Source organism: Prenolepis imparis, unplaced genomic scaffold (assembly GCF_030444845.1).
Source record: "Prenolepis imparis isolate NDT839.2.m4 unplaced genomic scaffold, iyPreImpa1.0 SCAF_1, whole genome shotgun sequence".
Classification (NCBI taxonomy): domain Eukaryota; kingdom Metazoa; phylum Arthropoda; class Insecta; order Hymenoptera; family Formicidae; genus Prenolepis; species Prenolepis imparis.
In genome coordinates, this window is record NW_028141159.1 from 1,554,648 (window position 1) to 1,569,555 (window position 14,908).

A 14,908-nucleotide genomic window follows, 5' to 3' on the forward strand; every position below is an offset into this window, starting at 1 on the left:
ACCACATGCGCATGCTCTGTGACCACATGCGCATGTGACTGTAGAGAGTACTCATCATGTCGATATGACAGATTTTCTAACCCAAAAGTAGTCAACTTTAATTGTTAATATTTCGCTTTGCGGGACAGAGCTTTTTTCTGCCAGATTCTTTCATTTTAAGCAAAAACGCGTCGAATGAGTGCAAATTTATTGATATATCTCGTGAGGCAGCTAAACTGAATAATTACCTTAATTTTACATTTACATTTTTACATTTACATTTAATTTTACATTTACATTTTTACATTTACGTTTAATTTTACATTTACATTTTTACATTTACATTTTTACATTTACATTTAATTTTACATTTACATTTTTACATTTACATTTAATTTTACATTTACATTTTTACATTTACATTTAATTTTACATTTACATTTAATTTTACATTTACATTTTTACATTTACATTTAATTTTACATTTACATTTTTACATTTACATTTAATTTTACATTTACATTTTTACATTTACATTTAATTTTACATTTACATTTAATTTTACATTTACATTTTTACATTTACATTTATATTTTTACATTTTTACGTTTTTCTTTTTATTTTCGTATTTAAAAAGAGATGACATGCGATTGATATTTTAGAAAAGATAGAAAGAGAATATTTTAGAAATGATAGAGAGATAGAATAGAAGTATAATTAGAAAAAAAGTGCTGTACTTTTCACATGGTTACGTGTGATTGCCGGTGTTATTTAAGTATTTCTGTTAGAATTTTCTAAATTTATAAAAATAACAATTCAATATTGATGAATATTGAAGCAATATAGTTCTCAAAGAGAAAATATTTCCTAGAAAGAAATATAAAATCCAAAACTATTTAATATCATTGCGAAGTGAGGTTATTAAATTATCGAGTGATTGCTGCTAGAATTATAAGATTTATTGTTACCATAATTTTATTACGTGATAGGACACTGTTCCTCCTGCTTTCGCATGTAAAAAGCAATTATGGTACGATATTTTCTTAAATTTTCGTACATTGGTACACAATACAGGTATAACACACTCATGTTTACCATAACTTTATATATGACGAGCAAGACGTTCGTTTTTCATTCCTCAAATCTATATATACAATAGTTTTATCATGGAAACGTAATGTGATAATGTTTTCTTAAGGGGTTTGCAGAAACAAACTGGCGATATTTTTGTACGAGACACAGATTCTGTTCAAGGTGCTCTAGAAACCGCTTTATCAACCATTGTACCAAAGTCTCTGGTTAAACCATCTATATGTCTCTCCAGCAGGTAATTTTTTTCTTTATTTTGTATCAATTATTTGTTGTAGTAGTCTCTGCAATTTGCAATATTTACAGATACAATTATATCATAATTAATTTTGCTAATAATTTGTATATTAAAGATTATAAGTATGCGCACAGTTTTATTGTATATAAACTATTTTGTTGGAACTACTTTTTTTTTTAGAGAGAAATGAATATGATGTTTATAATTGATTTAATTATTATTATTCTATTTTGTATCTGTATTTTTTATCAAACTCTCAAAATATATTTTTGTAGAACAGATGTTGGAGTCCATGCTTTGTCCAACTCATGCCATGTGGAACTTAACAACAAATATGATCGAATATACGATACATCAAGTATAAAAAAATATGTTAATCGTTATTTTACCAAATGCGGTCATACCATCAGGTAACAATTCTAAGATTCTTAAATTTTATTGCAATGTTTCACTCATTTGTGAATATATATATTTATTGTATTTATAAAAATTCTTTATAGATTGCTGGATTGTATACCTGTCACATACGATTTTCACGCAAGATATTCATGTAAATCTCGAACATATATATACAGATTTATGATACCTAAAGTACCCGAGGAGCAACGGATATCCCTTGTAGAAATGATACATACTTTTCAATTAAGGTTGTTATATGAAAAAAATAAAAACTAATATACTTTGTTGATAATATTATATATGTTGATAATAATGACGTATGTTTTTTAGAGCATACAATTTCGATATAGATAGAGCGAGACGTGGTATACAATTGTTTATGGGACCAAAGGACTTTACTACGTTTAGTGCAAAAGATTACAAAAAACATACGCACTATATACGTTCCTTACAGTCTTTCACTTTGGAAAAGACGCAGCCTTTAATGCCGATTGATCCGTTGTCCGAAAATTTTACATATTGGCAGTTTACATGTAGCGGAAGATCTTTCTTGTACAATCAGGTAATGAATTTTATTTATAAGCATATTATATTTTATTCATAAATACGTTTAAAAAAAAAAACTATTATAAATGTTACTCTATATATGCAGATCAGACGAATGGTCGGTGCTTTATTTGCATTGGGATTAGGGAAAATAACAGAGAAAGATATTACTGTGATGTTACAAGTTCCTTCTCATTATAATTGGAATCCTCGTGCTACGCCTGCACCAGCAAATGGCTTACATCTGTTGAATGTAGAATACGATCCAGATGAATTAAGACGTTGTACCATAATAGAAGAACAAGAAGAGAAACTGCAGTTGGAACAGCAAGAACAGGAACTAGAATTGGAAGAGCAAAAGCAAAAACTGCAATTGAAAGAATAAAATAAAAAGAAAAATAATTGTTTGAGAAACAATTAGAATATTGTAATAATTGAAAAATATTATTTTATTTTATATAGTGGACGATAGTAAATGAGAGTTTTCTTAACAAAATATATCGTATTTGACATGGTTTCTAATGCAAATATATATGAAAAATAAATTATTAACAAATCTTCGCACGATGGATTTACGAGATCTTATCGCAAAGAAGAAATCATCATTGAAGTCGTGTAAAACGGTAATAACAGATCCGCTTGGCAACAAGTACGAAGTTGAACGTGGCCAGGTTAAAAAATTGGAGAAAAGTCTGCCGTTTGTAGTGGACGAAAGACCTGACTTGCAGGTCGCCGATATAATACCTGGTTTGTATCTTAGCTCTCAAGATCCGGTGGTTTGTAAAGATATATTAAATAAATACGAAATACGGCATATTTTAAGCATAGGCGTTAATATTTCCGAGAGATTCGACGATATTCTGTATCACACCTGTGACTTGTTAGACTTGCCTGAATCGAATATAATACCGTTGTTAAAAAAATGCGTCGATATCATACACGCGACTCGTAAAGAAAACATTCTTGTGCATTGCAACGCTGGTGTTTCTCGCTCTCCTGCTATTGTCATCGCTTATTTAATGATTCGTACAAAACTGTCATATGACGAAGCTTACAATAAAGTAAAAGAAGCGAGAAGTTGCATTAGACCTAATGATGGATTCGTGAAACAATTACGTAGTATTGAAAATACAACCTTTGTCGATGAGTTGTAGGAGTATTCTCTAATACATCTATACTAAAGACAACTTACATTAATATTTATATATGTTGTAAGCATATATTACATGCTATAATATGTGAAATATATCAATATGATAATATTTATCAAATGTTTTAAAAATGTTTACACATTAATATAGACATAATCTTGTCGTAAATGTATTTCACATAATATAGTGTATAATGTGTGTTGCAATTTTAAGAGCTTAAAAATCACACAGAAAGATATACTGTACATATAAGAAATAGATAAATGGATCAATGAATGTAGAATATATTGTTACAATAGAGAATCCATGTGTTATAACATTATTTACTTAAGTGTACAGAGAATAATGTTTAATATATATATAATTACAATATATTTTATAACTCATTAGAAAATTAGATTCATGCACAGCATCTATCAAATTCTTAGCCAAAATTAAGCATATTAAAATTTTTACTAATTCTGGCTTTTTTTTCTTATATTTACCATGCATTGGAGATGACACATAGGTCGCCGTACCAAGTAGATTTATAAAAATTACTGTAAATCTAAAAAATATAAGTGAATTTCTGTATACATGATAATCCTATTATTTCATTCATAATAGTAGTGTATCATTGTACCCGTGGTACCTATTACCTTTCTTTCTCTTCTATTACATATTATATAGAATAATTATTATCAGTATCCATATATACGTGTTTACATGTGATGTGTATATATACAGGCTGTCCCAGAATCACCAGATGATACGAATCAATAAATTTAATAAAAGTGTCACCAATAATTTCAAAATTACAAACTTGAAAATATGTAAAGAGACTTTTTACAAGTAAAACTTAAAATGACCTATAAAGATTTTAATTTATGAAATTTGATTATAATATGTAATATTAAAATTGTGATAAATATAAGTTTTGATAGTTTTGCTAAGAAAGAATAGATTTTAAGTTCCTGAATAAATCTATTCCGAGAGTATCTTCCAGTGATTTTCAGATATCCCGGATAAATGCAATATATATAAATATATATAAATATATATTGCATTTATGTATTTATATGTATAATCTAGTATTCACATTCCTCCAACAATTGAAATGAGCTGTCTCGAAGAAAATAGACAAGGCACTTGAACTGAATATCCTTTTCTTAGCTAGTTGGCCTCATAAATAGTAGAATGCAAAGGACTTGCACATCAAACGGTAGAATGTAGGACAAATAAATAAAGCCGGCTATCGAAAGGAATTCGTGTATCGTTCGCTATTCGTAACATCCAAAATTTGACCATTCTCTGCAACGGTGCCGATTTCGCTGTATAATATGTGTCTCAATTAGTCTCAATTAGTCTTGAGCGGCGCGCGCGGGATCAAGGCCTTTTAAATACCGTGTTCCTTGAATATATAACATTATGTGATTGCTTGTAAGGCAATTAAAAATAGCATAAGTTCCTGCTAAAGATATAAGAAAATGATCTCTCTATTTATGTACTGGGAAGTTGCAAAACGCATAACAAATGGCATAAAATACATTTTCCTGTCTCTACGGAGCAAATTTGAAAGTTTACTCGCGGTTTACATCGGTGTTTTCCGATCCCCGATTGTATAAATCTATTGTTTGGATATTATCGATCATTTATGCACTTAATACATCGAGTTCTCGTTTATGTCGCATCCAAAATCTCTCAGAGACGTGAAAAGAGTTTGTAGTAATGTGATAAAAAATTGCGCGAGTTGCTAAGGAATAGCTTTTCCTTTGAAAGCCCCTAACACGTTTTTTTTCCCTTTTTGATTCGCAAAGATTTTACCATATAAATTTTAACAATTGTGTGATGTAGTTTAGAAGCCACTTGATTCAAGTGGCACAAAATAACGAGAAAATGCGCGATATATATGTACAAAAAAATATAAATAAATTAACAAATTATTATGCTAAGTCCAACGAAAAACGTATACGACTTTCTGCAGTCTACACGCAATACAGAGATTATGTATCTGTGAAAGTAGTATAATATACACGAATATAAATTGGCTAAATTCTGCAGAAAGAGACTAAAGCGTACAAAAAAAAAAAAAAAAATTTGTCCCTTATCATAGAATACAAACTATACGCAGAGATTACGGTCAATTTGTATCCTAAGATAGAGGACACATTGTTGCGGAACATGATTAAAGAGTGTTGTACTTTGCATTTTTTGCTTGGGCTTGGTCTCTTTTCTACAGAATGCCGATCCGATCATTTCCCACGAAGCCACAGTCTTAAGTACAACATATCTGTACCTGAAAGGCATATCATTAGAAGTAAAAGCCACGAGATTAAATCGTACACACACGATGTGTGCCATATCGTCCGACTGAAACGAGCGATAAACTCAGGATAACATGCGTTACAGTTACAGATACATAGAACATCGGTATTAATGAATTGTAAATATAAACATCGTCGTCGAACGCGTTATGTGTAGTAAACCAGTGTCAGAGTCCAATAGAATGGCCAGGTCGTATGCAGCAACGTCAGTAATGGAACAGGGAACCACCCAACACAAGTGCACATATGCGTGTATTATATGATGCGTGTCTGTGTTTACATGTTTGTGTGTGTGTGTATATATATGTGTACATGCATATGCTTATATGTATGTTATATGTAATGTGTTTTTACATATTGTTTGTCAGAGGAAAAGTTACATCGTTAACTTACACGTTCCATCCGTTTTTTTAAATTTTTTTTCTTTTATCAGATATCTTTAGATTCTATATGTTTTTTTAACGCTTAATTCCCCAGGGACCGTCTGGGGTGGCGACGGGTACGTGAGAGTAACCAGCGAATTGCGGAAATTCTTCCACGCTGGCTGTATTCGGCGCGCTTTGAGGCTGCTGCTGTTGCTGCTGCTGTTCCCAGGGTCCCCCCTTCACGATGAAGCCGGTATCGTTTTCGTTGCCCCCGGCATTGCCATCATCGCGTTGAGGCGAACGCAGATTGTCGCGATATTCGTTGTCTAACACATCTTGCATCTGTCGTGTCAAAATATTTTTTGGGGGTCATTTTACAATTAATTTCTACTTAATGAGTAACTCTCGCGCAGCAAGTACGTTATATACTTACGTATTCTTCTTCTAGATTTAGCAAACGATCCTTTGCATCGGCTACATTCTCTTCCGCTCCTACGATCGTCACGATATTAGGATCGGCGTCGGTCTTCCTCGGGAACTTTATGTCGACTTTATATTCGTCCATTATTTTACGGATGTTTCTGCCCTTCGCACCGATTAAACGCGAGTGAACAGCAGCATTTATCTGTACTTCTTCTTTCGTCAGACCGTTCTAAAGTGATACAAGAGAAGGAAAGTAAGTCCTAATGCACAAGTATAGTGAACGCTGTTAAATATAGAAATATTTTTGTAATAAAGTGTTCCCGTCGTAATAAGAGAGAGCTGTAACTCACCAATTCGTTGACAATCTTCATGATATCATCCCGGGCACTGTACGAATTCTTTTCGTATCCAGTTATCGTGATAATGTGCTCCTCGGGATCACCCTTGCGCGGGAAGTTAATTTGAACGTCGTGGTCGCTACGTATTTTACTGATGACCGCTCCTTTTCGACCGATTATTTTTGGATGATATTCCGGATCGACTTCGAGCTAAATATTGAATAATATATGTGATATATTTCATACATATAAAGAATATTTTTTAGAGTATCGAAAGATCCGTCATATCAAAGAACTCTCACCTTCAATTCAAAGGATTTTAATGCTCGATCTTCTCGTTCGGCCTTTAACGTCTCGCATTTTTCCAGAATAGCTTCCTTGGCACTTTGAACACACGACGGCGTTCCAGAGATCTAAGAAATCAATGAGAAATGAGTACATGCGAACGAAATGAACGTTTATATCTCGTAAATCTCTCTTGAATGAAACCAAATTACCTTGATGTAATCCAGTCTTTCCTCTGCCGGGGAGAGCATAATGTGTACGTCGTACGTATTCATTAGTTCCCGCACGTCTTTACCTTTCTGCCCAATTATCGAGCGGTGAAAATCGAACGGTACGTCTACCTAAATGCGGAAGAGAAAAAAAATTTACTCGAAACCGTTTTTATGAATGTGTGGACTAATCCGGTTGTTGAATATAAACTGACTTGAATCGTAATAGGCACGAGATCGAGTAAAGCTTGCTTGGCGGCAACAACGTTCTCCGGTTGTCCGGTGATGCGAATTATATCGCAAGGTAGAACAATATCTCCGGCTTCTCCGTTTTCGCCGTTAATCTGTTCCGGCATTCTTTGTTCTTCTAGAACAAACATAACAATTTGCACATAATCAATATCTTTGTACATTCAAGGAAGATTATACATAAACGATGAGAAAATTGTTGATACTAACCGTAGACATCGCGATCGGGGAATTTGATTTGCACGTCGTATTCGAATGTTATATTTTGCACCTTGCGACCCTTGGCACCCATGACCGTGCGATGGTGCTTTTGTGATATTATGCATTCCACCGTTATCATAGATTCCTAGATTAGGAGAGAACAGAGCGATAAGTATACACGATTGCGCGCACGTTTGTTCAGGATATCTACTCAAATTTTGTAAAAGAATTCCCTGAGAATTTCTTGATAAAAATAACAATATAAAACAAAAAGATATAAACGTCTCAGGGAATACTAATTTATTTAAATTAATTATTTATTAATTTATTACTTGTTTAATTATTTATTAAATAAATAAAGAGTACTAATTTATTTAAATATTATCTATTAAAAATTTAAACAATTTTCTATAAAATTTATATAAGATCTTGATATTAAAAATAGATTGTCAATAAAAAAAATCATATAAAATTTTAATAAAAACTTAAATATTGCCAAGATACGTTAGACATAAGTTTCTTAAGTGCTAAATATAAAATTAAAAGAATAATTTTTAAAAAAATTCCTTGAATCCAAATCAAATTTCATAAGAATTTCCTGATTTTTCAAGGTTGAACAAAGTTCCCTGAGGATACCAGGTTTTTCCTGGGAATATACACTCTGATAATACACTCACCAATTCCTGAACGATTTCTCGCATACGTTGTTTCGCGGCTTCTATGCACTCGTGCGAACCTTTCAGGATAACGCGATCGCTGTCGACGCCCGCTCGCGGGAAGGATATCTGCACGCCGCCGCATTCGTCGGCGATTCGATGCAAAACGCCGCCCCTTCGCGCCACGAAATGTCTATGGTGCTTGGGATCGATACGAATTTCACCCTCGATAATGTTGTCCTGTGGAAACGTATTAAGGAGGATTTTAATTACATCTATCATTCACGTATACGGACTCGAAAGTAACAATTGTAGCATACAATTTCCTTAATCGTGGCTTCTAATTCGGCTTTAGCTTTCTCCACTGCTTCCTTTTTGCCCATAATTGTAATAACTTCTTTATCTTGATCTTCGTCTGTCGGGAATATAATTCGTGCACCCGTGGATTCTCTTATCTGCAAAAAAAGGGAATTACACAGATATTTATTTTTTAGATGCTATCTGGAAATACGATACTATAATTTTGCAATCTTTATGCAATTTACCTTCTTGATGTTGGCACCATTCTTTCCAATGAGGAATTTATGATGTTGAACTTTGGCACGAACTTCAGTCGAAAAACTAGATAATTGCTTCTCGTTGCTTAGTTCTAAGAGTTGCGCTTTCGCTTTCTCCACATCGTCCTTTGGACCTCTGATACTGACCTGTGCATATATTTATCAATAGAAACTTTAATTCACCAAAAAATGTCGCGCAAGCTTTTCTCTTTTACCTTATCACTTTTACTTTCCGCTGTAGGGAATTTGATTGTGACACCTCCGCAATCTTCCATAATAGAATGTATCAGTTTACCTCCAGTACCGATGAGAGAATTGTAAAACTTTGGTGGAATAGTGATCTCCTCGGTAACAATGTTAGCCTAGCATAATAAATATTCGATATGTATAAACAATTTCCTCTCGTTACATTATTCTGACACATATTTTATACATAGGATATATACAATATAACAAATATTGACACTTACCAATTCATTTTGAATTTTTTGTATCATTTCTTTAGCCTTCTCCACATTTTCTTTCTTTCCAGTAATAGTTATAACATCGCTCTTCTCGCCTTCAGCAGGTAAATCGATTTTTGTTTGCGTTTCTTCCCTGATCTATATCATATAATTCAGAGATGTAAAAATAGATACAAGTATAACAAGCGAATTATAAACAATAAAACAATCTGATACGAAACCTTGCGGATATTAACGCCGCCTTTTCCGATGACAAACTTGTGAAATTGTTTAAAAATAGGTACTTCCAATACATGATTACTTTCATTTAATTCTTTCACTAGTTTCATTAGGTGTTTATGGCACTTGTCAACATCTTCTTTGGGTCCTCTAATCTTCACTATATCTCCTTTTTCACCTGAAAAGTAAAATATTCGACTTTAACTAAAAAAATATTTTTATCATATTAAAACGATGCAAATGTTTCATTGTAGTATTACAAAATAAATGAAACAATGAAACCACATATATGCACATATAATAAATATTGTTTACCTGGTCCAGGTATAGTAATTTGTACTTGATTGAATTTATCTCTAATCTCTTTGATATTATCTCCTTTGTTACCAATTATGTTACGATAATATCTGTGATCTATAATCACGTCCTTTTCTTTCTCATTCTCTAACTTTTTCACCATTTCTACAAGTTCCTAAAAAATAATTTATAAAACAAACCTTAATATTTTCTATATTTCTATTTAATAATTGTTGCTACATAATAATGTAAATACATACTGTTTGTGCTTTTAATACACCAGCAAGATTGCCTTCGATACGAATAACATTACTGCCATCATTTTCAGAGATACTAATTACAACACCTGTTCCTTCTTTAACACGGTTCACTAGTAAAAAAGAAGGAAATTTGTAATGTAAACTTGAGTATTTTCTTTTATATCATAGGCAAAGATGATGTAGGTAAAATTGGCTTACCATTGCAACCGTTTTTCCCAATGATATGTTTGTAAAATCTAGGATCAACATTCAGTTCTGTAAAAGTGAGTTTAGCAATAAGATCGTTAGCCATGAGTTGTAGCTCATTTTGCGCTTTCTCCACTTCCTCTGGTGGACCTTCTATCTTAATTTTGTCCTCCTTTCCTGTAAACTCTACATTTACTTTCGGCATTTCTTGAGTAATTTTCTTAATATTTACACCCTTGCGTCCAATGATGTATTTATGTATCCAAACTGGAGCTTCCACAACAGCAGTACGAACACTATTTGCTTTTTCATACACCTTGTTAAGTGCTGCAAATACAAACATGTGATACATATATTACATATTAAATGTAATAAATACTTGAATATATATTACTTTTATAAAACTAAAATTAGTAATAATATTTAATGTATCCAACTTTTAGATTTCTTACCTTGACCAAGTTTTTCTTGGGGTCCTCTAAGGGTTATGGTACCAGTTGGAGAGTCAGGCGCAGGCATCTCTACACTTACTCCAGTTGTTTGTAATATCTCTGCTATGGTACTGCCACGAGGTCCAATTACATATTTGTGTTGAGACTTGGGAACTTCTACAGATACCGTAGTACATCTTTTTTCCTATATTTGAAATTTACAAGTTAGATACACCGCAAGATGTTACAAAAATTGTATAAAATAATTTTTTTAACCTACCATATCTTTATAGATAATTTCAATCTTTTGCTTGGCAGCTAAAACTCCTTCCTTCTCGCCAGCTATGGTTATCTCATCTTGCTGCACCGATGCAGGAGGAATATTGATACGAGCACCAGTTTCTGCCATCATGGCATTGAGATTTTCATTATGCGCACCATATATGAATGGATGGTATATTTTTGGCACAGTTATTCTTTCGAAAGCTTTCCTAGACTGCAACATTTAAGATAAAATGGTTGAATAATGATGTATAATTCAATATATTCCATGCATGGGATATATATATGTGTGTGTGTCTAATAATTTTATCATTATTTTAAGAATTACCTGTTCATCAGAGATAACTCTAATTTCATGTTCAGCCTTTTCAATGCCTTCCTTTGTTCCAGTAATTGTTATTATGTCTGATTGATCTTGCACACCAGGGACATTAATCTTTGTAGCAGTTTTCTGCTCCAAATCTTTTAATCTCTGTCCCTGCTTTCCAAGAATCCAACGATGATGATCCTTAGGAATACTAATCTGCTTGCTTGCCTATAAAAATTAATTAGAAGTTGTGACATATATTTATTAAGCACATATATAAAGTACAAAGTACATCAATACAGTAACATTAAAGTAACATTATACCTGAGTTTGAAATGTTGTTAAAATGCGTCTTTTGGCTTCTAGAACTTGGATTTGCTTTCCAGTTATAAGAAACGTTAGAGACTGATCTTTAGATGATGCAATTTCAATAATAGTATTTGTTTCTTTCATAATGGTTTTACATGTACGGATAGATTCACGTTCGCCAAATTTATCACTGTGATCAAATTTGCGCTCTTCCCCTGGTACACGGAACATCTAAAAAAATAAAAAATTAAAATTAATTAATCAAATAAACATAAAAGAATCTTTAAAAAAATATTTCAATGCAATTAAGTAAATTTCCAGGAAGAAAACAAATTTATTTGTAATGTAACAGAAGTAGTTTTCAGAGTTGTAATGTTCAGTGAAAAAAAGTAAAACAATTGACAAAGTCAAATAATTTATGCAGATTTTGTTCAATTTTTTAACTATCACAGTGACTTTTAGACTACATTCACATATATAAAGAATCATTGTAGTAGCTTGCCAAAAATTATCTGTATGTACAGAGATATTGAATTATCAAGTCAGTAAGCAAACCTCAAAATACTATCTTAATTATCAATTTGCAATAATTTGCACAAGTGTCTCACAATTTCTGTAAAGTGATAAAATTATTCAACTTCAACTTTATGTATAAAAAAGAATATTTTTACGATAAAATAAAGTTTTGCTGTACGATAATAATCCTCTTCATATGATTTATCCAAAGAGATTAAATATCTTAAAAATATATATTTTATATAGTAAAGTACAATTTTAATATTTCTTTTCTAATAAATCTATATATATTTCACAATTATCAAAGTAAAAATTATTACCCATCAATATAAATGTATAAAATTTTCTGAACTTCTACCTGTGTAATAGTTATACGCCCAAGCTGTAAACTGTTGTTTATAGAAAATATGTTTAACTGTCCAGAATTGGAGCTAGATGATTCGGGAAGGACAGGGAATGTTTCATCATAAGTAGGTGGCTCGTAGGCCGTTCCCTCTTCCATTACTGACTGCTGCTGCATTTTGGGGTTGTCCTGTTTCGTGCCAAGTCCTTACAGTAGCACTGTAATGCAAATAATGGTATTCTATATTATGTCGAGAATTTTATAAATACATAATGATATATATAATATAGGATATATGTAATAGTCTATAACAAGATATATGTAATAGTTATATAACAAGATATATAACAAGATATATAATAAGTATATAATAAGATTCATATAAATGTAACAAATTTCATTTTATTGTAATATAAAAAAATTATATATATTTTCTATTATATATCTATACATATACAATACATATATGTTATAAAAAATTTTATAGGAGACATAGGGGAGAGAATATTACATTGCAAAAGAAAAAATGAAATTATGATACGAGAAAGGAAGATTGATATAAAGCAGAGTTAATTTAATTTAGCACTTCAATTAGTATATCATGTTTTTCACGTGATATTTCATATTTAAAAATGTTAGTATCGTGACGAATGAAAAAATAAATTATCACTGCGGCAAACCACGTTGGATAGAAAGAGAGGAAGAGTGGAAGAGAGAGACATTTTCTTATATCGAAGATAAATTTTCTTCTGCATTGTATAATCCGAATAATCGCGAGAAATGTGCCCGAATATTTTCGCAGAAGTCGATCCGAATTCGGCAATTCGGATTTTCGCAGCGGAATATACGTATATTTTTTCGCATCCAAAATCGTTACAATACGCGAAAATTCTTTCGGGACGGTCGCTCGACTGTGCGAAAATTCGATGCCCTTCCGCTTTAAGCGCTCCCGAGGCATTTTTTTTTTTTTTAAAGCTGGCTGGAATTTTGCGAATCGGACGGATGTTGAATCGCGACTCGAGCAAGTTCGCGTTAATCGTATAAGGAAGCATGTCAATGACCAGTAGCCGACCACCACCATATGGAATGGAGCGTTAACTTGACACGTCACGCTAACCTCTCTTACGTCGAGGTCCCAACATCTGCAAATCTGCACGTCGGGACGAGAAGGAAAGGTCGCGCGACGTGAGAAACGATTGGAAAGAGGAAAGCGACGTTACACGGAAGAAGGGAGGAAGGCAGAGGGTTTTTCTTTCTCGACACGAGGCGAGAGAGGGACGTCACAGCACAAGGGAGAATTTTTTTTGTTTTTTAGAAAAATTTGCTACTTACTCTACCGTAATAAAGAAATCCGGCCAAGTAATAAACGCGTATTACGTAGCCAGTTTAACGGTGATTTGCCTGAAACAAGTACAACGTCGGTTACAAGGTGCGAGCAACGTACTACGGGATACCACGAGATCTAATCAAATTAAACGTGGAAGCGAATTATCGCTCCGTTATACTCGGAGAGAGAATCCACGACTTCCCTTACCGGTAACGCAAAGTGAAATGAGACAGGACGGCTCAAAATCTCAAAAGTTACCGTAGTCGGGGAAAAGTACGGTATAGGCGAGGTTTGTGTGATTACTTGAGATTGTCGTACGACGAGTCTGCTATTTGATTGGCTGATATTGGAAGAAACTTTGAAAATCCTAGAGATTTTCTCTACGAGTGAGTTTGGAAATTTCTGCTCGTTGTTAATTGACCAATCACGACAAAGAGATCTTTGCTCCAATCTTCCTGATTGGTCAATCGATGCTTTCATAGTCAAAGGTTATTTGGACGAGAAATATTACAGTAATTTATTGAAGATCCTCCAATCAGAGATATAGGTATTCATAGTCAGTTCTTATATTTAAGATGTGATTAACCAATCACAGAGCCGTATTTGCATCTTAAGACATTACTTAAGACGGTCTTGAAATAAGAACGGACTATGAATATCGGCTATAATTAATAAATAATAATAATATAATTATTTAGTAAGTTATTAAAGTTTTATATTATTTATTATTTAGAAATTTATTGGAGATTTATATTATTTGAATAATATAATTTTATTTAATAATTTATTAGAGATTTATATTATTTTTAAATATAATTATTTAATAATTTATTCGAGATTTATATTATTTAAATATTATAATTATTTATTAGTAATTTATTAGAAATTGATTATTTTAAAAAAATATTATTTAATGATTAGAAATTTATATTATTTAAATATTATAATTATTTAATAATTTATGAATAAATTTATTCAT

The 14,908-nt window shown here is 32.2% G+C and overlaps 3 protein-coding genes across 5 annotated transcripts; 2 read left to right on the top strand and 1 right to left on the bottom strand.

The window, feature by feature from the left end:
* The first annotated feature begins 106 nt into the window (after positions 1-106).
* LOC145941397 (tRNA pseudouridine synthase A) lies at positions 107-2,636 on the top strand. 2 transcript variants are annotated; one of them, XM_083047518.1, is made up of 7 exons: positions 107-201; positions 969-1,009; positions 1,178-1,306; positions 1,582-1,716; positions 1,807-1,953; positions 2,036-2,267; positions 2,358-2,636. In XM_083047518.1, exons 1-7 carry the CDS (start codon positions 175-177, stop codon positions 2,634-2,636), a joined length of 990 nt encoding a protein of 329 aa, XP_082903644.1. In that variant the 5' UTR covers positions 107-174. The 2 variants fall into 2 exon arrangements, with proteins under 2 accessions (XP_082903644.1, XP_082903645.1); XM_083047519.1 differs by having other exon boundaries at positions 183-201; positions 969-1,053.
* Positions 2,637-2,772: 136 nt separating this feature from the next.
* LOC145941405 (dual specificity protein phosphatase 19) lies at positions 2,773-3,639 on the top strand. The gene has a single exon (XM_083047525.1). It carries the CDS (start codon positions 2,773-2,775, stop codon positions 3,403-3,405), a length of 633 nt encoding a protein of 210 aa, XP_082903651.1. The 3' UTR covers positions 3,406-3,639.
* A 1,207-nt stretch (positions 3,640-4,846) lies between these two features.
* Dp1 (satellite-binding protein 1 Dp1) lies at positions 4,847-14,130 on the bottom strand. 2 transcript variants are annotated; one of them, XM_083047513.1, is made up of 22 exons: positions 13,935-14,130; positions 12,618-12,820; positions 11,759-11,974; positions 11,456-11,662; positions 11,126-11,341; positions 10,867-11,050; positions 10,427-10,741; positions 10,229-10,338; positions 9,987-10,143; positions 9,674-9,849; positions 9,459-9,590; positions 9,204-9,350; positions 8,977-9,135; positions 8,752-8,886; positions 8,453-8,671; positions 7,785-7,920; positions 7,541-7,689; positions 7,329-7,457; positions 7,134-7,244; positions 6,844-7,041; positions 6,504-6,722; positions 4,847-6,412 (listed from the first exon to the last, which is right to left on the bottom strand). In XM_083047513.1, exons 2-22 carry the CDS (start codon positions 12,777-12,779, stop codon positions 6,164-6,166), a joined length of 3,726 nt encoding a protein of 1,241 aa, XP_082903639.1. In that variant the 5' UTR covers positions 12,780-12,820; positions 13,935-14,130; the 3' UTR covers positions 4,847-6,163. The 2 variants fall into 2 exon arrangements, with proteins under 2 accessions (XP_082903639.1, XP_082903636.1); XM_083047510.1 differs by having other exon boundaries at positions 7,541-7,692; positions 13,935-14,129.
* Positions 14,131-14,908: the final 778 nt, after the last annotated feature.

Excerpts from the sequence above, each read along its gene's own strand:
- LOC145941397 (XM_083047518.1), top strand. The coding sequence starts at position 175 with ATGAGTGCAAATTTATTGATATATCTC. Across the intron at positions 202-968 it reads CAAATTTATTGATATATCTC|GACACTGTTCCTCCTGCTTT; the intron begins GTGAGGCAGCTA and ends ATTACGTGATAG. Across the intron at positions 1,717-1,806 it reads AAATGCGGTCATACCATCAG|ATTGCTGGATTGTATACCTG; the intron begins GTAACAATTCTA and ends AATTCTTTATAG.
- LOC145941405 (XM_083047525.1), top strand. The coding sequence starts at position 2,773 with ATGCAAATATATATGAAAAATAAATTATTAACAAATCTTCGCACGATG.
- Dp1 (XM_083047510.1), bottom strand. The coding sequence starts at position 12,779 with ATGCAGCAGCAGTCAGTAATGGAAGAGGGAACGGCCTACGAGCCACCT. Across the intron at positions 11,663-11,758 it reads TAACAACATTTCAAACTCAG|GCAAGCAAGCAGATTAGTAT; the intron begins GTATAATGTTAC and ends TAATTTTTATAG. Across the intron at positions 6,723-6,843 it reads TGAAGATTGTCAACGAATTG|AACGGTCTGACGAAAGAAGA; the intron begins GTGAGTTACAGC and ends GTATCACTTTAG.